Source organism: Nerophis lumbriciformis, linkage group LG08 (assembly GCF_033978685.3).
Source record: "Nerophis lumbriciformis linkage group LG08, RoL_Nlum_v2.1, whole genome shotgun sequence".
In the NCBI taxonomy this organism is placed as follows: domain Eukaryota; kingdom Metazoa; phylum Chordata; class Actinopteri; order Syngnathiformes; family Syngnathidae; genus Nerophis; species Nerophis lumbriciformis.
Window position 1 is genome coordinate 3,023,808 of NC_084555.2, and position 26,385 is coordinate 3,050,192.

Consider the following 26,385-nt stretch of genomic DNA (forward strand, 5'->3'; position numbering starts at 1 on the left):
TACAACGTAAACCGTTGGCCAACCAAAAAGTAACCACAGAACACTATACGACTATACGGTATAGTGTTCTGTGGTTACTTTTTGGTTGGCCAAGCGGACGTGACGACAGGCTGTCCCCACTCAGGTCTGCACGGACTTGGAGGGGGCGTGCCTTAAGTCCGGCTGGAAATCGGGAGAAATTTGGAGAATCAAATCAAATCAAATCAAATCAACTTTATTTATAGAGCACATTTAAAATTTACCACAGGGGTAGCCAAAGTGCTGTACAATGAACAGGTTAAAAGATAAAACGAGTACCGAGCAAACACAACACAACACAACACAAACAGAACACGATAAAAAAATAAATAATAATAATTAAAATAGAATTAATAAAAACATAAAAACATAAAAACAGGATCACAGCAGGTGTATTATGGGGCGCCATTGCAGGATGGATATCACTCAGTGTTAAAAGCCATGAAATAAAAGTATGTTTTTAAGAGAGATTTAAAAACAGGAAGAGAGGAGGCTTGTCTAACACTCAGGGGTAGGTCGTTCCAGAGCTTGGGAGCAGCAACGGCGAAAGCTCTGTCACCTCTAAGCTTCAGCCTTGTGTCAGGGACCGTCAACAGCAGCTGATCGGCTGATCTTAAGGATCGGGTGGGACAGTAAGGCTGAAGGAGGTCGGAGAGATAGGTTGGCGCGAAGTTGTTTAGACATTTAAAAACAAATAAAAGGAGTTTAAAATGTATTCGGTAACGCACAGGGAGCCAGTGAAGGGACGCTAAAATAGGGGTGATGTGCTCACGTCTGCGGGTCTGTGTTAGCAGACGAGCAGCAGAGTTCTGCACGAGCTGCAGGCGGGCGAGGGAGGCCTGGCTAATGCCAACATACAGGGCATTACAATAATCAAGACGAGTCGAGATAAAAGCGTGGATTAATTTCTCAAGATCATGTCTTGAATGAATGGTTGTCCCGGGGAGAGGCACTGAAATTCGGGAGGGTTGGCAAGTATGAGATATTCTCACTTCTTTTCTTTTGTCGAGCACAAAGAAAAGAACATTTTATTTAAATGTAAGTTGTGTCTTGGATCAAAGATCCCGTCTACTGCCCAAAACAACAATTCAAATCTGCCTGGTTAGGCTCTGTGTATGTCACGTGTGCCTTCCTTAGGTGAAGCCAGCTTTACAGCTATGTTGTTGATTGATTGATTGATTGAAACTTTTATTAGTATGTTGCACAGTACAGTACATATTCCGTACAATTGACCACTAAATGGTAACACCCCAATAAGTTTTCCAACTTGCTTAAGTCGGGGTCCACTGATTCATGATACAGATATATACTATCAGATATATACTAACATCATAATACAGTCATCACACAAGATAATCATCAGGGTATATACATTGAATTATTTACAATCCGGGGTGTGGGATATGGAGGACGGGGGGTTTGGTTTGGTTGGTATCAACACTTCTGTCATCAACAATCAGCATCAACAATTGCATCATCAGAGAAATGGACATTGAAACAGAGTAGGACTGACTTGGTAGGATATGTACAGCAAGTAGTGGACACAGAGAGAGAGATCAGAAAGTATAAGAACAAATGTCTACATTTGATTATTTACAATCCGAAGAGGTATTATGTGGAAGGGAGGGTGTTAGTTTAGGGTTGAAGTTGCCTGGAGATGTTCTTTTAGTGCGGTTTTGAAGGAGGATAGAGATGCCCTTTATTTTACACCTGTTGGGAGTGGATTCCATATTGAAGTGGCATAGAAAGAGAATGAGTTAAGACCTTTGTTAGTTTGGAATCTGGGTTTAACGTGGTTAGTGTTAGTGTTATTATGCTGTTTGTTACTTATGTATGTTATGTTGCAGCTATTTAAAATAGTTTTGTCAATTTGTTCTGGCCTGAAACAAATTGGCCCTTTGAAACATATCTTTGTCTTTGTGTGTTGTATGTAGAGCACATTGCTTAGCAGAGTTCAGTGACGCAAATGCATGTCAAGTTGATCAACAGATTGTATTATTCTCCAGTGCAATAACAGTACTGAAATGAAGGCTAAAAGGGCATTAATGGGAGCTTTAAAAACAAAAAGTAGAAGAAGTAACTAAATAGTTACTTTTCACAGTAACGCATTACTTTTTGGTGTAAGTAACTGAGTTAGTAACTGAGTTACTTTTGAAATAAAGTAACTAGTAACTGTAACTAGTTACTGGTTTTCAGTAACTAACCCAACACTGCCCGTTAGCAGAGGTGGGACCAAGTCATTGTTTTGCAAGTCACAAGTAAGTCTCAAGTCTTTGCCCTCAAGTCCGAGTCAAGTCCCGAGTCAAGACAGGCAAGCCCCGAGTCAAGTCCAAAGTCAAGACTGGAAAGTCTCAAGTCAAGTCCTAAGTCCTGCATTTTGAGTTTCGAGTCCTTTCAAGTCCTTTTAACCACAGACTAATATATTAACAAAGATTGTGTATGCTTTTCAAAGGCTGTATTTATTTATTAAAACAAGTGCATTTTAAATTGCAGGAAAGAAAATTGTGCTGACATTGCACTTTATAATAGCATATAATAGTCATTTTAAATATTAACTCATTCCTTTACAGAACAAACACATTGAAAAATAAAGTGCAAATGTACTTATTTGTACAAAAGTGTTAACATTGAAAAAACATGACATATACGTGAACATAACAAAAAAGTTGTACTTTTTATATGTCAGGGCCCTATGCTGCATTGCATTTGCAAAAGACCAAATTAGCCAAGAGTCTGTCAGTCATTTGTGCACGATGGGGGCGTAGTATGATGCCACCATGGCTGAAAACTCGCTCCACTGGAGCACTGGAGGCAGGCACTGCCAAGACTCTCATGGCCACTCGGAACAGTGAAGGAAGAGTCTTCATGTTCAATGCCCAGAACAAAAGGGGGGAGAGAGTTGTTTTGGGTTGGTGCACTACTTGTAAGTGTATCTTGTGTTTTTTATGTTGATTTAATTAAAAAAAGAAAAAAGAAAAAAAATATTTCTTGTGCGGCCCGATACCAATCGATCCACGGACCAGTACCGGGCCGTGGCCCGGTGGTTGGAGACCACTGAGGTAAACAACCAACAGTATGTCAGAAAGCTAGCTAAAACGGTACACATATTCATAATATAGTATACATTTTAACTGACCTTTATTTTACTATTTTTGTCTTTTTTTAGGTGGCTAAAATACGCGGTGCTGCTGACCGCCGTCTAACGTTACGTGTGATATATTGACTAACGTAACCCTGCTTAAAAAAAATCACTGAACAAAAAGTATGAATAAGGTAGTGAACTGCAACAGATTCCCGTGTTTGCAATAACGTTATAACGTTAGCAGTGAGTTTACAGCCTCACTGATTTAACTACACAGCAAATAAAAGTCACGTTACTTAGCCAATAAACGTTATCTTACATTCAAAACTTACCGTTCTTTGTGCAACTTCAAATGCCGGACGAAGCTGGAAGTTGTTGCCTCTCCATCAGTAATTTTCGAACCGCATGTGTTGCATACTGCAAACCGTTTTGTGACCACCTCGTAATTTTTATACCCAAACAAAATTATTTTAGGTATCATTTTTTGTTCACTGGCGTGTGGTTTGGACATGTCTTCTTCGTTGGTTGTCCTGCAATTTGATTGGATGAATGCTGTGTGATGAAAACAAAGTAGATCTAATTTGATTGGCTGTTGTACTGAGACCACACCAGCTGACACACGCAACGCTGATAGACAAGTACACAATGAAAAATACGGAGCGCTCCCGAATAACTTTTTCATCTTTGGGTTTTGGGGAAAGTAGCAAGTCATGTCAATTCAAAAGGCTCAAGTCCAAGTGAAGTCACAAGTCATTGATGTTAAAGTCTAAGTCGAGTTGCAAGTCTTTTTACATTTTGTCAAGTCGAGTCTAAAGTCATCAAATTCATGACTCGAGTCTGACTCGAGTCCAAGTCATGTGACTCGAGTCCACACCTCTGCTAAATAGTTACTTTTCACAGTAACGCATTACTTTTTGGTGTAAGTAACTGAGTTAGTAACTGAGTTACTTTTGAAATAAAGTAACTAGTTATTGGTTTTCAGTAACTAACCCAACACTGCCCGTTAGTATCACAAAAGGCACGTACTCGCTATACTACAAGTACCAGAATGCACTGCGAGTAGTATCTGGTGTGTCTTCGTGAAGCTAGCCGCCGCTTCTCTGTTGTTCAGCAGTCATTTGTTATTTGAATGAAGTTTAATTGGTCATTTTAATCACATGAATCAACTCTGCACTTTGTCGTTTTGAAACACGTTAGTAAGTACGGTGTTTTTGTTCTCTAAAATCGTGTTTGTTAGCCCACGTGCCATTTTGGGTTAACTACGGCGGGCTTTGAGGCTCAAAACAGTGTTGTCTATAGTCAATAACAATGACAATATTTAATGATTAATACTTTACTTTATAATTAATACAGTTCTGTGTATGTCATTGATCGTTGGAGATGTGAGAAGGTTAAATATGGCAAGCAAAAAAAATGTCTCCATTGATTTTTAGTTTTAAAGGGGTCATATTATGATTTTTTTTTCTACGTTTAAAACACTTCCTTGTGGTCTACATAACATGTAATGGTGGTTCTTCGGTCAAAATGTTGCATAGATTATGTTTTACAAACCGTTTTCAAGCCGCCTTCTGATCATCTCTTCAGGTCTTATTTACTTAGCTCCACTTTGACAGCGTCTTCTCTCCATCATCAATGTCGTAGATTTTAGCGCTTTCACTGACAGATATAAGTTTGAACTATACGCTACTTTGTATTACAAATGGCAACAGTGGAGGATGCATGTGCGTGTACGAGCCAGTCTGCCCCACAATAAGAGGATAGAGAAAAAGAAGGAGCTTATTGACTAAAGCGCAGTCTACAATGGCAGATTCGCGTAAAGCACTTAGGGTAAATGTATACCATATATGGATAATGCGCTGACGTCACAGCAGGTCAGAAAACCTCACAGGACAGAGCAAATTCCAAACGTCTGGTTTGGAGGAAGATTGTTCTATAAATATATTTAAGAAAAAGTAAGGCCAGCAACAATTGTGTCCTTGTAATAATTTTAATACAAACTGCGCAGGCGCTACCAAACTGTCGGATTCAAACACTGATGACATCTATTAAACAGACAAGAAGCAAGGAATCATGCAGAGACAGAGTTACATTTTGCTCAATGAGGAGAGACGTATTGGGCTGTACACTTAGCTACAGTTCCAACCTACGCTCTCAGGCACAGCCCACGTGCTCCACTATTTATTCGGGAGGTCTCTGGTTACATCACTGAGGCTGCTTCTGAAGGAAGGGGGGTAATTTCAGCAGCCCTAATTAGACACAATATATGATTATTCATGAAATGGAAATGTGCTGACACTCGCGATATCGCCTTGTCTCTGCTTTGTCTGCGTCAAGGCACTCGATGTTCGCCCTTGGCAGTCAGCAGGCCGGGTCTGGACACAAACACTGATACGAGACGACTCGCAATCTTGGATTGCAAGTTGTCTTTTTGCACAGATAGAAAAGTACAACTTTAGCACAATTGATTATAACTATAGCAACGGCCTTTAAGCATAAGAGTTGTGTGATAATTTATACATTATTATTCTAACACAAACACAGACCGGTTTCGAAAAATGTCTTCGTCAGTGTGCAATTTTCAACAGGAAGTGGTGCACTTAAATAGTCACAGCTGTGGTCAATCAATTGACAAAATAAACCACGAACAACTTCAAAAATGAAAGTGCACATATAATAGACAGAATGGAAAATTGTACAAAATAAATCAAAGGGGAAATAAATAAAGCAATAATGCGACTGAAGCTGAGATAGGCTCCAGCGACCCCCCGCGACCCCGAAAGGGACAAGCGGTAGAAAATGAATGGATGGATGTGGTCTTCTTCTGGCAAAACACTACCGCTTTGGACCACTGGCGCCGCCAAAATCAACCAATAATTGTACAAAATAAATCAAAGACTCACTACAGTATCATAGGGAAATAAATAAAGAAATACAATTTTTTATAAAGCCCATCCCTCCGTCCATTTTCTACTGCTTGTACTGTTCGGGGTCGCGGGGGGTGCTGGAGCCTATCTCAGCTGCATTCGAGCGGAAGGCGGGGTTCACACTGGACAAGTTGCCATCTCATCGCAGGGCTAACACAGATAGACAGACAACATTCACACTCCATCCATCCATCCATTTTCTACCGCTTATTCCCTTTTGGGGTCGCGGGGGGCGCTGGAGCCTATCTCAGCTACAATCGGGTGGAAGGCGGGGTACACCCTGGACAAGTCGCCTCCTCATCGCCAACACAGATAGACAGACAACATTCACACTCACCAACGCCAATTTAGTGTTGCAATAGGCAGAGGGGTTAGTGCATCTGCCTCACAATACGAAGGTCCTGAGTAGTCTTGGGTTCAATCCCGGGCTCGGGATCTTTCTGTGTGGAGTTTGCATGTTCTCCCCGTGACTGCGTGGGTTCCCTCCGGGTACTCCGGCTTCCTCCCACTTCCAAAGACATGCACCTGGGGATAAGTTGATTGGCAACACTAAATTGGCCCTAGTGTGTGGATGTGAGTGTGAATGTTGTCTGTCTATCTGTGTTGGCCCTGCGATGAGGTGGCGACTTGTCCAGGGTGTACACCGCCTTCCGCCCGATTGTAGCTGAGATAGGCTCCAGCGCCCCCCGCGACCCAAAAGGGAATAAGCGGTAGAAAATGGATGGATGGAATAAAACAAAACAAAAATCTTATTCTTCAAGTACACTTTTTGCCGTGCACCTCTTTATTTTTATTTGATTACGTCTTTAGGAGAGTGCGTGTTTTTCCTGTATTTTATTAATATCTTTGCAATGCCTCTACGGTTTGATTTTTAAATTTTCGGGACTTATGCAGATCCCAAATACACAACAGCAGCTATCAATAGGTAAGACAACTTGGTTTTGCATAACAGGGTCCCTTTAATTGACTGTCATCATAGATTTGCCCCTGACTTCAACAATAACTCTTGTGAAATTCTTGTCTTGTTTTTGGCAAGCAGCCATTTCTCCAAGCCCTTCCCCTCAGACTTCAACTTCCAGGGTTCCAGAGTCCACATTGGCAGTCGAGGCAGATGGAAAGGCTTGTTTTCAGTAAGTCTCAACATTTCCTCTTTTTGCTTACACATTTTTCTGCCCATGCGATACAATTTGGTCCAGTTGAACTTGCAAAAGTGCGACCTGGAACCTTTGTACAGGGCCTTTTGCGACAGTTGGTTCTGGTTCCGGGATCAGATGCCACCCGTCAGATATGCCCGTCTTCCCATCCTCAACTGGCAGCTCTGTCTGTGCCGGTGATGCTCCTGTCAGATGTCAACGCCACTCGGAGAGAGCCTGGTGGTCACATGACTCCCACTGGTACAGTCTATACATCGGTTTTATTACGATGCTCCCTCAACTTTACGTCTCTTAAATCCTTGTCAACTCCCAGAAACCGAGGCCAGGGTGTCTGTGGGCTTACAGCAGCCATGCTCCGAGCTGCTTCAAGGCCAAATGTGGTTTAGTTCGCTCGAGAAAGGTCTCTACGTTTGTGATGGTACTTCGTGGATCGTCGTGCTCGAGGGTGAGACGTCATTAACCTACTGAGACTGCCTCAGTTCAAATCAACCATTAAACGTCTCGATCTGCTCAGCTCCTAAACGACTGGACTACGTTGTGGAAAACCAGGTTCTCGCCACCAGCTCAGAGACACACGACATAGAGGTAAACCCCGTTCTTATTTGAAGGCTTTAGTCCGGAAAATACATTAGAGTCCTAATCAAATCAAACATTTATAGCCTTTTTTGCCCCCCTCAAACGTAGGTATTCCAGGTACCAGGCGTGGGCCTGATGGCTGCCATGGCTCACCGCTCCACAGCCTTTGGTTCCGCCGTGTACCAGTGGACGCAACAGAAAGGTTTCCAGCTATATCAGAACATCAGCACCTATGGAGCGTTGGCATGGAGACATTTCAACATGGGCAAGAAGGTACGTGACAGAAGATCTAGAATTAGAACCCAGATGTCAAGATTTTGATACGATACCAGAAGGGGTGAAGTTAACTTAATTCCTCAATTTCCTAACTTATTTTTGTTTCTGTTTATTTTGAATATGTATACAATGTCAGCATGTTGCATTACATATTACACATTTCTCATGTCCGAAAAGGAGTAGGAAGAAATAAAGCTTATTTAATCCTACCCCTTTCCACTTCATAACAACTTCTAATACATGTATTCATTCCTTGTTCTCAATATGTAACATAGTTGAAATCAATGCATTCTAAGTACAACAATTCCCATATGAGATTAAAGCAGCACTAAGTCACTTTTCAACCTTCATAAAATATTTTCATAACTTTGGGGATGATACATGGACTTACAACTAGTTGAATGACACCTCTGTTATGGCCCGAGGGGGTCTGTATCGCTTTTACTGGCACTTAGCTTAAACTAAAAAGTGCTGACTTGCTTTAGAGCAGGGGTGCTCATTACGTCGATCGCGAGCTACCGGTCGATCTCGGAGGGTGTGTCAGTCGATCACCAGCCAGGCATTTAAAAAATAGTCCTAAAAATGAGCGATCATAAATCTTCACTATGACGTCACTTTCGTCACTTGATTGACATTCACGGCACCCGAGGGTCTTCTGAGATGACGCTGGCTGCTGCCAGCTCATTAAAATTACCGTCTGGAAGGCGAGAAACACTTTATTTCAACAGACTCTGGCGCCGTACCTGTCGTCAAAACTCCAAAGACCGACTGCACAGTTGCGCTAACAAAATAAGAGTCTCAGAAAGCTAGCGTGCACAAGCTAGCAAGCTACGGAGTTTGCCAACAATGTATTTCTTGTAAAGTGTATACAAAGGAGTACGGAAGCTGGACAAATAAGATGCCAAAAACCAACCACTTTCATGTGGTATTGGACAGAAAGGAGGACTTTTTTTCTCCTCCATTCGAAAATGCGGACGTTATCAGCACCACTGTCTGATTCCAATTAATGCAAGTCATCAGAATCAGGTAATACACCAACTTATATTCTTGTCTTCATGAAAGAAAGGAATCTATATGTGTTAAACATGCTTGTATTATCTTTAAACACATTTGACTTATTAACAATATTAACTATTTGTGTTAAACATGCTTGTATTATCTTTAAACACCTTTAACTTGTTAAGAATATTAAACATATGTGTTAAACATGCTTGTATTATCATTAAACATCTTTAACTTGTTAACAATATTAACTATATGTGTTAAACATGCTTGTATTATCTTTAAACACCTTTAACTTGTTAACAATATTAACCATATGTGTTAAACATGCTTGTATTATCATTAAACACCTTTAACTTGTTAACAATATTAACTATATGTGTTAAACATGCTTGTATTATCTTTAAACACCTTTAACTTGTTAACAATATTAACTATATGTGTTAAACATGCTTGTATTATCTTTAAACACCTTTAAGTTGTTAACAATATTAACTATATGTATTAAACATTCTTGTATTATCATTAAACACCTTTAACTTGTTAACAATATTAACTATATGTGTTAAACATGCTAGCATTATCTTTAAACACCTTTAACTTGTTAACAATGTTAACTATATGTATTAAACATACTTGTATTATCATTAAACACCTTTAATTTTTTAACAATATTAACTATATGTGTTAAACATGCTTGCATTATCATTAAACACCTTTAACTTGTTAACAAAAACATATATTTCATAAATAAGTAAATATAAATGATATATATGAATGAGGTAGATCCCCACGACTTGATCAATTGAAAAGTAGCTCGCCTGCAGAAAAAGTGTGAGCACCCCTGCTTTAGAGCATACGTCCCTCCCCTTTACCCCATTTGTTAAAAAGACATAAGTCGATGCGAACGCCTACGTGCCGCCAGAAACAAAAAGAAGAAGAAAAAGAACACCTATGTGCAATTACTGCTATCAAGGCCGAAGCTCCAAAACAACCAAAGAACGTTACCCATGCCTTGGGCACTAATACACCCCCATACCATCACAGATGCTGGCTTTTCAACTTTGTGCCTATAACAATCCGGGTGGTTCTATTCCTCTTTGTTACGGAGGACACGACGTGCACAGTTTCCAAAAACAATTTGAAATGTGGACTCGTCAGACCACAGAATGATGACCTCGGGCCCAGCGAAGCCGGTAGTGTTTCTGGGTGTTGTTGATAAATGGCTTTAACTTTGCATCGTAGAGTTATAACTTGCACTTACAGATGTAGCGACGAACTGTAGTTACTAACTGTGGTTTTCTGAAGTGTTCCTGAGCACATGTGGTGATGTCCTCTACACACTGATGTCGCTTTTTGATGCAGTTCCGCCTGAGGGATCGAAGGTCTGTAATATCATTGTTTACGTGCAGTGATTTCTCCAGATTCTCTGAACCTTCTGATGATATTACGGACCGTAGATGGTGAAATCCCTAAATTCCTTGCAATAGCTTGTTGAGAAATGTTGTTCTTAAACTGTTCGACAATTTACTCACGCATTTGTTCACAAAGTGGTGACCCTCGCCCCATCCTTGTTTGTGAATGACTGAGCATTTCATGGAAGCTGCTTTTATACCCAATCATGGCACCCACATGTTCCCAATTACCCTGTTCACCTGTGGGACGTTCCAAATAAGTGTTTGATGAGTATTCCTCAACTTTCTCAGTCTTCTTTGCCAGCTTTTTTGAAACATGTTGCAGACATCAAATTCCAAATGAGCTAATATTTGCAAAAAATAACAAAGTTTTCCAGTTTGAACGTTAAGTATCTTGTCTTTGCAGTCTATTCAATTGAATATAGGTTGAAAAGGATTTGCAAATCATTGTATTTTGTTTTTATTTCCGATTTACACAACGTGCCAACTTCACTGGTTTTGGGGTTTATATGTCTATGTTAACGTAACTCAGTAACAATTATTCAAATACACAATAGCATAATAAACATACCTGTGAGGCCCAAATTACCTTTCCAAAACAAGTCAGTGAGTGCAACAATTAAGTTCACCAAGCTTCCGATTTCATTCCACGTCACTGAATCCATTGAACATCGACGTCCCACTGGGGTGAGTTTTTCCTTGCCCTTATGTGGGCTCTGTACCGAGGATGTTGTTGTGGCTTGTGCAGCCCTTTGAGACACTTATGATTTAGGGCTATATAAATAAACATTGATTGATTGATTGATTTAATTTTTCATCTTTGGTGAATCATGGTAGCAGTGTATAGTTTTTACAAGTGTAAAACGCGACTGTGGACAGGAAAATGTACTCTTTGAATCATGTAATTCTGTCTAAAATAAACATTTTAAAACATGCTAAATGAAATTTAGTTTGATTTATAAGTAACACCTGACTATAAGAGGACAAGACCAGCCTAACTGTAAAAAAGTACAACTTAAAGACCGAACAAATACGGTAAATCAAAAAAAGTCCCCTTCCTACTAATTCCAATGCCATATTGCAAAAAAATCATGTAAAAACTGGCTTTTTAAAGACGTCTTACTCTGTTCTAGATCTTTCTGGTGGTGTCCAACTCCGGGGCAGGCAACGACATTAACAGAGAACCAGACAGCCCAGACGTTTCTGTTATTTACAAGTGGAACAGAAGAAAAAAACTATTTGTGCAGTTCCAGACCCTGCAGACCAACTGCGCACGGGACTGGGAGGCCTTTAAAATCCATCGACAAACCTACCTGGCAGTAGCCAATCACAGAATTGGTAAACAAAAAAAACATCAGCAGTGGTCATCCAACTTCTGGTAAGGTGTGTGACCATGTCTTCTGTAGGTGATAACAACCACACCATAGACAGCGTGGTGTACAAGTGGAACAGGCCCACCAAGTCCTTCGAGGTTCATCAGAAGCTGAGGACCTCAGGGGCCTACGACTGGGAGTTCTTTATCGTAGGACCGTACCATTTCCTGGTGGTGGCAAACGCTTTCGATGGAGTGACCACATCTGTGGACTCCGTCATCTACGTTTGGGTGGATGGACACTTTCAGGTCTTCCAGACCATTAAGGTACACAACATACTGTACATATACAGTGCAGACTCAAAGGTATAGGATTTAGGGAGTCCAAACTTTTCACGAAAAGTATTTCTCTAATGTCCGGCAAAACTTTGAATGTAGAATTGTTGTCACGTTGATGAGAGCTCAATTCAAAGAGTTAACTCTGCAATCGTTCAGCTTTTTTCTTTGACATCTTGCAGGGTTTTTGTGATTTTTAAATCTGCAGGAAATTAACTTTTTGAGGTTAAAAATGCACATAAAAGATGCAGAGTTGCATGTTAACCGAATTAGACACACGGCTGTGTGACAATCTCTTCTACCTTATATTTATATATGGCTCTATGACGCTAAATTCCTCACTCGTGGTAAAAATCTCTGTTTGGCCCGCAAACATTTGGCACATTTTCACTTTGGCCCTTAGAGGCAAAATGTTTAGGCACCCCTGATCCGTACTTGCCAACCTTGACACCTCCGAATTCGGGAGATGGGGGGCGGGGGGTTGAGGTGGAGGGGCGGGGTTGGGGAGGTGGGTGGGTTAGGGGGGGCGGGGTTTGGTGGTAGCGGGGTATATTCCCCTTCACTGGCTCCCTGTGCGTTATCGAATCAATTTTAAACTCCTTTTATTTGTTTTTAAATGTCTAAACAACCTCGCGCCAACCTATCTTTCCGACCTCCTTCAGCCTTACTGCCCCACCCGATCCTTAAGATCAGCCGACCAGCTGCTGTTGACGGTCCCTGACACAAGGCTGAAGCTTAGAGGTGACAGAGCTTTCGCCGCTGCTGCTCCCAAGCTCTGGAACGACCTACCTCTGAGTATTAGACAAGCCTCCTCTCTTCCTGTTTTTAAATCTCTCTTAAAAACATACTTTTATTCCATGGCTTTTAACACTGAGTGATATCCATCCTGCAATGGCGCCCCATAATACACCTGCTGTGAACCTGTTTTTATGTTTTATTTATTCTATTTTATTTATTTATTTTTTATCGTGTTTTGTTTGTGTTGTGTTGTGTTTGCTCGGTATTCGTATCATCTTTTAACCTGCCCATTGTACAGCACTTTGGCTACCCCTGTGGTAAATTTTAAATGTGCTTTATAAGTAAAGTTGATTTGATTTGATTTGATTATTGTAGCGTCCCGGAAGAGTTAGTGCTGCAAGGGATTCTGGGTATTTGTTCTGTTGTGTTTATGTTGTGTTACGGTGCGGATGTTCTCCCGAAATGTGTTTGTCATTCTTGTTTGGTGTGGGTTCACAGTGTGGCGCATATTTGTAACAGTGTTAAAGTTGTTTATACAGCCACCCTCAGTGTTACCTATATGGCTGTTGACCAAGTTTGCCTTGCAGTCACTCATGTGTGTGTAAAAACCGCATATATTATGTGACTGGGTCGGCACGTTGTTTGAATGGAGGAAAAGCGAACGTGACGACAGGTTGTAGAAGACGCTAAAGACAGTATCTTTAAGGCACTCCCCCAATATTGTTGTCCGGGTGGAAATCGGGAGAAATTCGGGAGAATGGTTGCCCCGGGAGATTTTCGGGAGGGTTGGCAAGTATGCCCCGATCTCGAGATTTAAGAGTCAAATAAAAATGTTAACGTGTGACTTATTTTTAACATTTGTATGACTGAAACCCTTACGGGTCACCAGGACCAAATTTGGACACCCCTGCTTTAGACGCTCACTGAGCTTAAGTCTCTGCTGAAGTCTCGTGAGATTGGTTGAAGTCAATTGCAAAGGCGGTTCCTCTTCACTTTTTGATGGAGACTCATTGTTGGTGGTGTTCGGGTCTGTAGGTGTTGTGTTTACTGAGGGGAGGTGACGGCTCAGACACCAGGGGGCAGTATATACAATAATTTATTATATATAATAAATATATATAATAATAAACAATACAACTAAACTATAGAAATAGAGTGTGTGACTAAAATACAAGAGTGTGTGTGTGGTGTAAGACTATGTGTGTAGATATCTGAAGTGTGTTACCAAGTGTTGATGAGAAAAGGCAGACAAGTCCAAAAAGGGCAAGGCAAAAGGGGTCCAAGATCAGCGAGGGGTCCGTGGGGCAGAGAGAGACGTCAGAGTCCAGGGGCGAGCAAGAGGTCGAGGAACGAAGGAAGCAGTCAGAGTCCAGAGGGAGATCCAGGGGAAAATGAGACGCACAGCTCGCTTTCCAGGCGACGGAGGGTACTGCGGGGACACGGGAGAAGACAAGGGACAAATCAAGGCACGGAGAGGAAACACGAATATAGCATAAAGCTTGTTGCTTACGGTACACCATGAGAAAGCTAAGTTCCCCCGCCGATCCTTGGGTCCACTGGTCCTTTATTGAGCCTGCCCTCATCAGACCCAGGAGTGTAGATTGCCGGTGAGTGAATGCAGCTGGTGGCTGCTGCAGGGCGGGGACGCGCGCGGCGCGTCCCTGGATGTGCGCACCCGTGGGCGTGTCCCGAGGTGCGCACAGACGGATGAGCGGCGTTGGCAGGAGCCTGAGCCGTAACAGTAGGACCCGTTTTCATTTTTTATTAAAAGAAAAATGATACAATTAATTAATTTTTCAAACTGAGACTCACCGACTTTGGCTCATTTTCTGTGAAGAACATATATTAGAATACATATTTAATGACCACACACCATACACCCCCCCTAATTGTCCGGGTCCACTGGACCCGGGGGTAATAGAAGTGTGGAAATTCATGTTCTGTGTACCACACACACACACACACACACACACACAGCAGGCCCAGACAGGAGGAGGACAGAGTGTAGGTACAGAGAACATCAGAGGGTCAAATGTGCGAGAAAATGAGAGCAGACAGTGTTGACAAACAATGTTGCAACCTTGTGTGGGAACCGCAGGTGCAGAAACACAAAAGAAGAATCCCTGTGAGATGCAGAAACTGGCAGAGAAATTTTCTGTGCAACGTTCATATTGTTGTTACTCAGCCAGCGTTTGTGGGTCTGATGGACCCGTTGCATTTTTTTGTCTTTTAATACCTCACAATCAAACACTTTTATGTTAAAATACTAAACAGATGTTTATTGGGATAAGGTAAACATCTGTTCGGTTTTTTAACATAAAAGTGTTTGATTCTGAGGCATTAAAAGCCACAAAATGCAACGGGTCCATCAGACCCACAAACACTGGCTGAGTAATAACAATATGAACATTACACAAGGGTTAAACCAGTGGTTCTCAAACTTTTTTTTGTCATCCCCCACTTTGGACAAGGGCGAGTTTTCAAGCCCCACCTGCCCCCATCGCCCCAACAGAACGCTAACGCCAAGCTTAACATTTTCAAATTTATTGAACATCAAGTAACATCAAGTTGTATACATTCAAACTCAATAACATAAAATAACATCAAGTTCAATAATAAATAAAATAACTGTGCAGCTGTGGTATAACTTGCCCATCCATCCATTTTCTACCGCTTATTCCCTTTGTGGTCGCGGGGGGCGCTGGAGCCTATCTCAGCTACAATCGGGCGGAAGGCGGGGTACACCCTGGACAAGTCGCCACCTCATCGCAGGGCCAACACAGATAGACAGACAACATTCACACTCACATCCACACACTAGGGCCAATTTAGTGTTGCCAATCAACCTATCCCCAGGTGCATGTCTTTGGAGGTGGGAGGAAGCCGGAGTACCCGGAGGGAACCCACGCAGTCACGGGGAGAACATACAAACTCCACGCAGAAAGATCCCGAGCCCGGGATTGAACCCAAGACTACTCAGGACCTTCGTATTGTGAGGCAGATGCACTAACCCCTCTTCCACCGTGCTGCCTGGTATAACTTGCATCAAGTTCAATAATAAATAAAATAACTTGCATCAAGTTCAATAATAAATAAAACAAAAGTGTTATAACTTGTATCAAGTTCAATAATAAATCAAAAAAAGTGTTATAACTTGCATCAAGTTCAATAATAAATCAAAAAAAGTGTTATAACTTGCATCAAGTTCAATAATAAATCAAATAAAAGTGTTATAACTTGCATCAAGTTCAATAATAAATCATATAACTTGCATCAAGTTCAAAATAAATAAAATAAAAGTGCCACTTTGCAATCTTTGCAAAAAAAAAGGAGGAGCTATGCATTTGGGAAGACAGGGCAAGTGACAGAACTTTGCCCCGGGAGAGCCACCTTGCTTCACTGTGAAACACATACTTGCCAACCCTCCCGGATTTTCCGGTAGACTCCCGAAATTCAGCGCTTCTCCCGAAAACCTCCCGGGACATATTTTCTCCCGAAAATCTCCCGAAATTCAGGCGTACCTGAGTGACGTGTCGACAGCATGTTTTCACGTCCGCTTTCCCACAATATAAACAGCGTGCCTGCCCAATCACGTTATAACTATAGAATGATCGAGGGCGAGTTCTTGGTTTCTTATGTGGGTTTATTGTTAGGCAGTTTCATTAACGTCCTCCCAGCATGGCAACAACACACAACAACAGCAGTCACGCTTTCGTCTACGGTAAAGCAGTTCGTCTGCCGTAAACAGCAATGTTGTGACACTCTTAAACAGGACAATACTGCCATCTAATGTACATGCATATGTGACATTAACATCTAGGGCTTTTAGAGAGTGCAGTGCACAACTGCGCACACAACAAGGAGACGAAGCAGAATGCATCATCAGAGAGGGTGTTCAGCATGGTTAGAAAAATAATGACAGAGAATAGAACAAGGATGGACAATTCAACCCTTAACTCAACAATGAGTAGATGAGTGTTATGTGTGTGTATATGTGTAAATAAATGAACACTGAAATTCAAGTATTTCTCTTATTTATATATATATATATATATATATATATATATATATATATATATGTATGTGTGGGAAAAAAATCACAAGACTATTTCATCTCTACAGGCCTGTTTCATGAGGGGGGGTACCCTCAATCGTCAGGAGATTTTAATGGGAGCATTCGCATACCATGGTTTGTATAGGGCACAGAGTGGGTGGGTACAGGCTGGCCTAGGGGCGTGGTGATTGGCTCATGTGTTACCTAGGAGGTGTTTCCGTCTATGGCGGCATGTTGTTACAATTTCGCTGCGCTTGTTGAGGGATGACAGGTCTGGACGGTAAATAATAATCAGTTTCTCTTTCAAGCATAGGTTGCATCTTTTATTACCACTATTGTAAGGTGTGCTGGATGCAAGAATTTGCCATGTTATTGAATATTCAACATTATTGTCTTTGAGGTCCCAAATGTGTTTGCTGAGTTCTGTGGTATATCGCAGGTTTTTGTTCCTGAAAGAAGCCTTGTGGTTGTTCCATCTGGTTTTGAATTCACCCTCGGTTAATCCTACATATGTGTCGGATGTGTTAATGTCCTTGCGTATTACCTTAGATTGGTAGACAACTGATGTTTGTAAGCACCCCCCGTTGAGAGGGCAATCAGGTTTCTTTCGACAGTTACATGCTTTGTTGGTTTTGGAGTCGTTCTGACTGGGGGTCGACGGCTCATTTGCAATTGTTTTGTTGTGGTTTGAGATGATTTGTCGTATATTGTTCATACAGCTGTAGCTCAATTTGATGTTGTTCTTGTTGAATACTTTTCTTAGGTTGTTGTCTTTGGGAAAGTGTTTGTCAATCAGATTGAGGAATTTGTGTCCAATGTTCGTTGAGACGTTTTTGCTGTATGGGGGGTTGTACCAGATGATGCCGCTTCGTTTTCTGTTCTTTTTTGGCTGGTTTCCTGGCGTGGGTTCATAGGTGAGGGTGAAATTGTATCCGCTTTCATCAAGGGCTTTTTGGTACGGGGGGGTTGCTTGGTCAAATTCAGCTTTGCTAGATGACAGCATCGATAGCCTTTTATTGATTCCGGTAGGTATTCTTTTCGTGGTGGTGGGTGGGTGGTTGCTGTCATGGTGCACGTATTGGAGTGTTGTGTTGGTTTTCGTGAATGGTTGGTAGCTGTTATTTCTCAGGTTGAAAGTGACGTCAAGGAAGTTGACGGTTTGCTTGTTGGCTTCAATCGTGATCCGTAGGCCGTTCTCTTTGAAAATTTGGCATATGCGCTTCTTGGTATTCTCGCTGCTCCTTGGCGAGGCGCGACACACTGCCAGTCCGTCATCACGGTAAATACCAAGGTTCAGATTGAGGCTAGCGAGCTGGGAGAGGAGGAAACTCCCAACGAGTTCACACGTTTCTGCTCCGTCAAAACTTCCCATAGTGACGTCAAATGTTGCATTGTTCTTTTTTTGCCATGGTGTATTGTATATATATATATATATATGTGTGTGTGTGTGAAATACTTGACTTGGTGAATTCTAGCTGTAAATATACTCCTCCCCTCTTAACCACGCCCCCACCCCCAACCGCGCCCCCCACCCCCACCTCCCGAAATCGGAGGTCTCAAGGTTGGCAAGTATGGTGAAACAGCACGGCTGTATGATCAGCTCCCATTTCCTCACACAGTGCAGAGAACAGTCGCGCTTTCAGTGGTCATGTTTTGATCAAATTTACCGCGCTCACATCTGTTAAAACCTCTTTGAGTTCGGGGCTGAGCTGCCTTGACGCGAGTGCTTCCCAGTGAATGACACAGTGTGTCCAATGCGCATTTGGCGCAACCCTCTTTATTAGAGCCTGCAGCTTGTTTCTTGACCCTGCCATGGTCATTGCGCCATCAGAGCAAAAGCCCACACAGTTTTCCCATTTAAGGTCGTGTTCTTTGAGGAAACTGTCCATTATCTTGAACAGCTCATCAGCAGAGGCTCTATTTTTGATGTATTTGCAAAACAGCAAATCCTCGCACAGTGACTCGCCATTCACAAAGCGGACGTATGCGATGAACAGGCAGTCTTTATTGCTGTCAGTAGCTTCGTCCACTTGTAAAGCAAAACGACTTTATTTTCATTTGTCTCCGAGTTGTTCCTCAAGATCAATTGCAATGTCGCATATACGTCTCGCAACTGTGTCGTTTGACAGTGGGACAGCTTTTCATTTTGCTGCGCTTGTCTCGTCAAGTTTGTTCCGCTTAGCCCCGCCCCCATTAGTTACTGTTGCTATGTCTGTCAAACTTTTGCTCCTACCTAGAAATGTAAAGCCTACAGGAAAAATAAGCAATTTACATTTATTTATAAAGCGGATTTCACAGACAGAATCACAAAGTGATTTACAGTGTGTATAGAAAATAAAAGCATAGTAAAAAAAAAAAATTAAAGTGAAATTCCCTCCCGTTCCTCGCGCCCCACCTGTCATGTCTCTATTCCCCACCAGTGGGGCGCGCCCCACACTTTGAGAAACGCTGGGTTAAACCATGATGTACTGAGCAGCCAGATTGTTGTTCCATTTCTTTGGTTGGTGGCGGCTTCACACAAAAAAAAATCAAACACAAAAAGCACTTGTGGAGGCCGAGGCGTTTGACCTCCTGGTGACTTCAGAGGGTTGTTTTTAAAAAAAAAAAATATTGTGTTGGAGCTAGGGCTGCAACAACTAATCGATTAAATCGATTAAAATCGATTATAAAAATAGTTGGCGATTAATTTAGTCATCGATTCGTTGGATCTATGCTATGGGCATGCGCAGAGGCAATTTATTATTTTTTTTAACAATTTTTATTTATTATTATTGTTTTTTTATAAACCTTTATTTATAAACTGCAACATGTACAAACAGCTGAGAAACAATAGTCAAAACAAGTATCAATCATCAATCAATGTTTATTTATATAGCCCTAAATCACAAGTGTCTCAAAGGGCTGCACAAGCCACAACGACATCCTCGGTATATCCCACATAAGGGCAAGGAAAAACTCACCCCAGTGGGACGTCGATGTGAATGACTATGAGAAACCTTGGAGAGGACCGCATATGTGGGTAACCCCCCCCTCTAGGGAGACCGAATGCAATGGATGTCGAGTGGGTCTAACATAATATTGTGAGAGTCCAGTCCATAGTGGATCCAGCATAACAGTAAGAGTCCAGTCCACAGTGGGGTCAGCAGGAAACCATCCCGAGCGGAGACGGGTCAGCAGCGCAGAGATGTTCCCAACCGATATACAGGCGAGCGGTCCACCCCGGGTCCCGACCCCGTACAGCCAGCACCCCATCCATGGCCACCGGATCTGTGTGTCTCCCCTTCCACAAGGGATAGGGGGGAGCAGAGGAGAACAGAAAAGAAACGGCAGATCAACTGGTCTAAGAAAAGGGGGGCTATTCAAAGGCTAGAGTATACAAATGAGTTTTGAGATGGGACTTAAATGTTTCTACTGAGGTAGCATCTCTAACTGTTACCGGGAGGGCATTCCATAGTACTGGAGCCCGAATAGAAAACGCTCTACAGCCCGCAGACTTTTTTTGGGCTCTGGGAATCACTAATAAGCCGGAGTTCTTCGAACTCGAAGTATGGTGCCAGTGTGCTGTTTTTTTCCCCCAATAAAATACTGGAAAGGATAGAAATGTAGTTTGTCTCTTTTATCCGATTATTAATCGATTAATCGAAGTAATAATCGACAGATTAATCGATTATCAAATTAATCGTTAGTTGCAGCCCTAGTTGGAGCGTTTTGATGAGCTCATCGCATTGTCTCCTTAACCTTCACATATTCTCCAGACAGACTTTTAATTTCCTGTGATGAGGTTTATGCAGTTGCAGTGTGAAAAAAGGGCCCCGTTATTGCACTCGGATGCAGGAAGTAAAACACAGGCAAACACGGCGAGATGAAAAGGTATAATGACAGAGTGCGAGACAAAGGAACAGGCGTGTCCCAGCTGCCAAAAATAGACCGCGCGGCCTGTCGCGATTTGTTGGGGCGATAGCGCAGACATGTAGCTGATAGCGAGTGATACATATTAGGCTTTGACCGTATCTGAGGTGAGCGTGTTGACACATTGACGGTCCAATGAGGAGACGCGTGATTTACGGGAATTCCGCAGCTGGATGTCAGGTTTAGCGAGAAAGCCCCCCGGGCGGGTTAATTAATCACCTGAACTCACCCGGAACGCGTCAACACACACTCGTGGCACGTATTTAACCTTCATGGTGGTTGTTGGAGCTGTTTGCCTTCTTGTTTTTCTATTCAAGCGGATTAAGACATATGTCGCTGATTAGTTGGATTGAATTCTGTTCAAAAACCCACAGGCACCTTTTTTTTCTCTGAATGAGATGCCCAAAAATGGTCTTTATATGGAGTTTAAACACATTTTTTAGGGGTAAAATGTGCCTCAAAAGTTGATAGACATGCATCTTTTTACACTCTGTGAGCCCCAGAGGTGTGGACTCGAGTCACTTGACTTGGACTCGAGTCAGACTCGAGTCATGAATTTGATGACTTTAGACTCGACTTGACAAAATGTAAAAAGACTTGCAACTCGACTTAAACTTTAACATCAATGACTTGTGACTTCACTTGGACTTGAGCCTTTTGAATTGACATGACTTGACATGACTTGCTACTTTCCCCAAAACCCAAAGATGAAAAAGTTATTCGGGAGCGCTCCGTATTTTTCATTGTGTACTTGTCTATCAGCGTTGCGTGTGTCAGCTGGTGTGGTCTCAGTACAACAGCCAATCAAATTAGATCTACTTTGTTTTCATCACACAGCATTCATCCAATCAAATTGCAGGACAACCAACGAAGAAGACATGTCCAAACCACACGCCAGTGAACAAAAAATGATACCTAAAATAATTTCGTTTGGGTATAAAAATTATGAGGTGGTCAACACAAAACGGTTTGCAGTATGCAACACATGCGGTTCGAAAATTACTGATGGAGAGGCAACAACTTCCAACTTCGTCCGGCATTTGAAGTTGCACAAAGAAGGGTAAGTTTTGAATGTAAGATAACGTTTATTGGCTAAGTAACGTGACTTTTATTTGCTGTGTAGTTAAATCAGTGAGGCTGTAAACTCACTGCTAACGTTATAACGTTGTTGCAAACACAGGAATCTGTTGCAGTTCACTACCTTATTCATACTTTTTGTTCAGTGATTTTTTTTAAGCAGGGTTACGTTAGTCAATATATCACACGTAACGTTAGACGGCGGTCAGCAGCACCGCGTATTTTAGCCACCTAAAAAAAGACAAAAATAGTAAAATAAAGGTCAGTTAAAATGTATACTATATTATGAATATGTGTACCGTTTTAGCTAGCTTTCTGACATACTGTTGGTTGTTTACCTCAGTGGTCCCCAACCACCGGGCCGCGGCCCGGTACTGGTCCGTGGATCGATTGGTATCGGGCCGCACAAGAAATAAAAATTTTTTTTCTTTTTTTTAATTAAATCAACATAAAAAACACAAGATACACTTACAAGTAGTGCACCAACCCAAAACAACTCTCTCCCCCCTTTTGTTCTGGGCATTGAACATGAAGACTCTTCCTTCACTGTTCCGAGTGGCCATGAGAGTCTTGGCAGTGCCTGCCTCCAGTGCTCCAGTGGAGCGAGTTTTCAGCCATGGTGGCATCATACTACGCCCCCATCGTGCACAAATGACTGACAGACTCTTGGCTAATTTGGTCTTTTGCAAATGCAATGCAGCATAGGGCCCTGACATATAAAAAGTACAACTTTTTTGTTATGTTCACGTATATGTCATGTTTTTTCAATGTTAACACTTTTGTACAAATAAGTACATTTGCACTTTATTTTTCAATGTGTTTGTTCTGTAAAGGAATGAGTTAATGTTTAAAATGACTGGTTAATAGTGCTATTATAAAGTGCAATGTCAGCACAATTTTCTTTCCTGCAATTTAAAATGCACTTGTTTTAATAAATAAATACAGCGTTTGAAAAGCATACACAATCTGTGTTAATATATTAGTCTGTGGTTAAAAGGACTTGAAAGGACTCGAAACTCAAAATGCAGGACTTAGGACTTGACTTGAGACTTTCCAGTCTTGACTTTGGACTTGACTCGGGGCTTGCCTGTCTTGACTCGGGACTTGACTCGGACTTGAGGGCAAAGACTTGAGACTTACTTGTGACTTGCAAAACCATGACTTGGTCCCACCTCTGGTGAGCCCCATATACTTATGTTTAAAGCATTTACTTGGTCCATTCCATAGTTTAAAGGGGAACTGCACTTTTTGGGGGAATTTGGCCTATCATTCATAATCCTTATGTGAGACAAGCACACATATGTTTTTCTTTTTTTATGACTTCTAACTCGTAAAAAATTCTAGGAAAAGATTCTATTCCGCCTGTATAACCATACTTGCCAACTTTGAGGCCTCCGAATTCGGGAGGGTGTGGTTGGGGGGGGGGCGGGGTTGAGGTGCAGGCAACATACCCCTTCCCCTTCGAGCTTTTCTGGATGAAATTAAATTATTTTTTCCAATCATTTTGGAACTTGCAAGCGTATTTCTTCTTCTTACTCGTCGTCGCCATGTCTCTTCTTCGTTCTTCTGCTTCGTCTCCATCTCGTTGTGTGTGCAGTTGTGCACTGAGCCCCAAAAGCCATAGATGTTATTGTAGCGTCCCGGAAGAGTTAGTGCTGCAAGGGATTCTGGGTATTTGTTCTGTTGTGTTTACAGGTAAAAGCCAGTAAATTAGAATATTTTGAAAAACTTGATTTATTTCAGTAATTGCATTCAAAAGGTGTAACTTGTACATTATATTTATTCATTGCACACAAACTGATGCATTCAAATGTTTATTTCATTTAATTTTGATGATTTGAAGTGGCAACAAATGAAAATCCAAAATTCCGTGTGTCACAAAATTAGAATATTACTTAAGGCTAATACAAAAAAGGGATTTTTAGAAATGTTGGCCAACTGAAAAGTATGAAAATGAAAAATATGAGCATGTACAATACTCAATACTTGGTTGGAGCTCCTTTTGCCTCAATTACTGCGTTAATGCGGCGTGGCATGGAGTCGATGAGTTTCTGGCACTGCTCAGGTGTTATGAGAGCCCAGGTTGCTCTGATAGTGGCCTTCAACTCTTCTGCGTTTTTGGGTCTGGCATTCTGCATCTTCCTTTTCACAATACCCCACAGATTTTCTATGGGGCTAAGGTCAGGGGAGTTGGCGGGCCAATTTAGAACAGAAATACCATGGTCCGTAAACCAGGCACGGGTAGATTTTGCGCTGTGTGCAGGCGCCAAGTCCTGTTGGAACTTGAAATCTCCATCTCCATAGAGCAGGTCAGCAGCAGGAAGCATGAAGTGCTCTAAAACTTGCTGGTGGACGGCTGCGTTGACCCTGGATCTCAGGAAACAGAGTGGACCGACACCAGCAGATGACATGGCACCCCAAACCATCACCCAACCATGCAAATTTTGCATTTCCTTTGGAAATCGAGGTCCCAGAGTCTGGAGGAAGACAGGAGAGGCACAGGATCCACGTTGCCTGAAGTCTAGTGTAAAGTTTCCACCATCAGTGATGGTTTGGGGTGCCATGTCATCTGCTGGTGTCGGTCCACTCTGTTTCCTGAGATCCAGGGTCAACGCAGCCGTCTACCAGCAAGTTTTAGAGCACTTCATGCTTCCTGCTGCTGACCTGCTCTATGGAGATGGAGATTTCAAGTTCCAACAGGACTTGGCGCCTGCACACAGCGCAAATTCTACCCGTGCCTGGTTTACGGACCATGGTATTTCTGTTCTAAATTGGCCCGCCAACTCCCCTGACCTTAGCCCCATAGAAAATCTGTGGGGTATTGTGAAAAGGAAGATGCAGAATGCCAGACCCAAAAACGCAGAAGAGTTGAAGGCCACTATCAGAGCAACCTGGGCTCTCATAACACCTGAGCAGTGCCAGAAACTCATCGACTCCATGCCACGCCGCATTAACGCAGTAATTGAGGCAAAAGGAGCTCCAACCAAGTATTGAGTATTGTACATGCTCATATTTTTCATTTTCATACTTTTCAGTTGGCCAACATTTCTAAAAATCCCTTTTTTGTATTAGCCTTAAGTAATATTCTAATTTTGTGACACATGGAATTTTGGATTTTCATTTGTTGCCACTTCAAATCATCAAAATTAAATGAAATAAACATTTGAATGCATCAGTCTGTGTGCAATGAATAAATATAATGTACAAGTTACACCTTTTGAATGCAATTAATGAAATAAATCAAGTTTTTCAAAATATTCTAATTTACTGGCTTTTACCTGTATGTTGTGTTACGGTGCGGATGTTCTCCCGAAATGCGTTTGTCATTCTTGTTCGGTGTGGGTTCACAGTGTGGCGCATATTTGTAACAGTGTTAAAGTTGTTTATACGCCCACCGTCAGTCTGATATGTATGGCTGTTGACCAAGTATGCCTTGCGTTATCATTAAAACCAGTGAAAAAAATGATACAACATGTCAGCATTTCATGACATCTACAAGTAAAGAGCATTGTTAAACTAGTCCAACGTTACATTATTATGTGACTGGGCCGGTACTCTGTTTATAAGGAGGAAAAGCGGACGCCTGGACAGCATACGGCTGTTAAGGGGTGAAGGTTTCCGGTTGAGAAAGGACGTTAAAGGCAGCCCCCAATATTGTTGTTCGGGTGTAAATCGGGAGAAATTCGAGAGAATGGTTGCCCCGGGAGATTTTCGGGAGGGGCAATGAAATTCGGGAGCCTCCCGGGAAAATCGGGAGGGTAGGCAAGTATGTGTATAACGCTCTAAAAAACCTCCATCAGCATTTTAAATACACACTGTAAGTATATACAGTATATAATGTACTAACAGGCACATTCGTAATAACATGTCATATTTACGTATGCTCGTTGCTCATTTTAAGCATACGGCGGCGTATTAATTTCACAGATGCGTCAGGTTTTCTCTTTCCTTCAAAAACAACGCTTCTAATTATGACAGACTTCATGAGTGCCAACAAAGACTACTTTGGGACAAATTATAATCCATAACCTTATATTTTTAAGCCTGAATGTACGGAGGATGAGCTACACGTAGCAGATCCAGCAAGTAGCACTATTGCTAAGTGCTAAGCAAGAAATACAAACTTAATAAAACAATCACTTACTGTACAATATCTGCTCTCACTAAGACGGCGACTGATGGGATGTTTAAATCTTTCCGTTTGGAAGAAGAATTCATTATAATTCACCCGAGGTTAAAAAAAAAAAATGTTTTCTCAAACCTGGTTTTATTTTTCTATGCATTCTAACTCGTAAATAAATGCAAGCAAAAGTCAGCTTATAATGGAGGTAATGGGAGTCGCTCTATTCTGCCTATAAAACGTTTAAGAAAACATCCAAACACTTCCATCAACGTTTTGTATATGTATATGTATTTGTATTTGTATATGTATGTATATGTATATGTATTTGTATATGTATGTATATATATATGTATATACATACATATGTATATGTATATACATCAGAGGTG

General features: G+C 41.7%; 1 protein-coding gene across 1 annotated transcript in view; it reads left to right on the plus strand.

The window, feature by feature from the left end:
* The window catches only part of LOC133611399 (thrombospondin-type laminin G domain and EAR repeat-containing protein-like), a 67,125-nt gene that overhangs the window by 19,386 nt on the left and 21,354 nt on the right, over positions 1-26,385 (plus strand). The window contains exons 4-10 of the mRNA XM_061968135.2: positions 7,064-7,154; positions 7,259-7,418; positions 7,492-7,623; positions 7,693-7,763; positions 7,863-8,027; positions 11,581-11,785; positions 11,854-12,086. Of these exons, the coding sequence (XP_061824119.1) occupies positions 7,064-7,154; positions 7,259-7,418; positions 7,492-7,623; positions 7,693-7,763; positions 7,863-8,027; positions 11,581-11,785; positions 11,854-12,086 (1,057 nt within the window). The remainder of the gene's footprint in view (positions 1-7,063; positions 7,155-7,258; positions 7,419-7,491; positions 7,624-7,692; positions 7,764-7,862; positions 8,028-11,580; positions 11,786-11,853; positions 12,087-26,385) is intronic.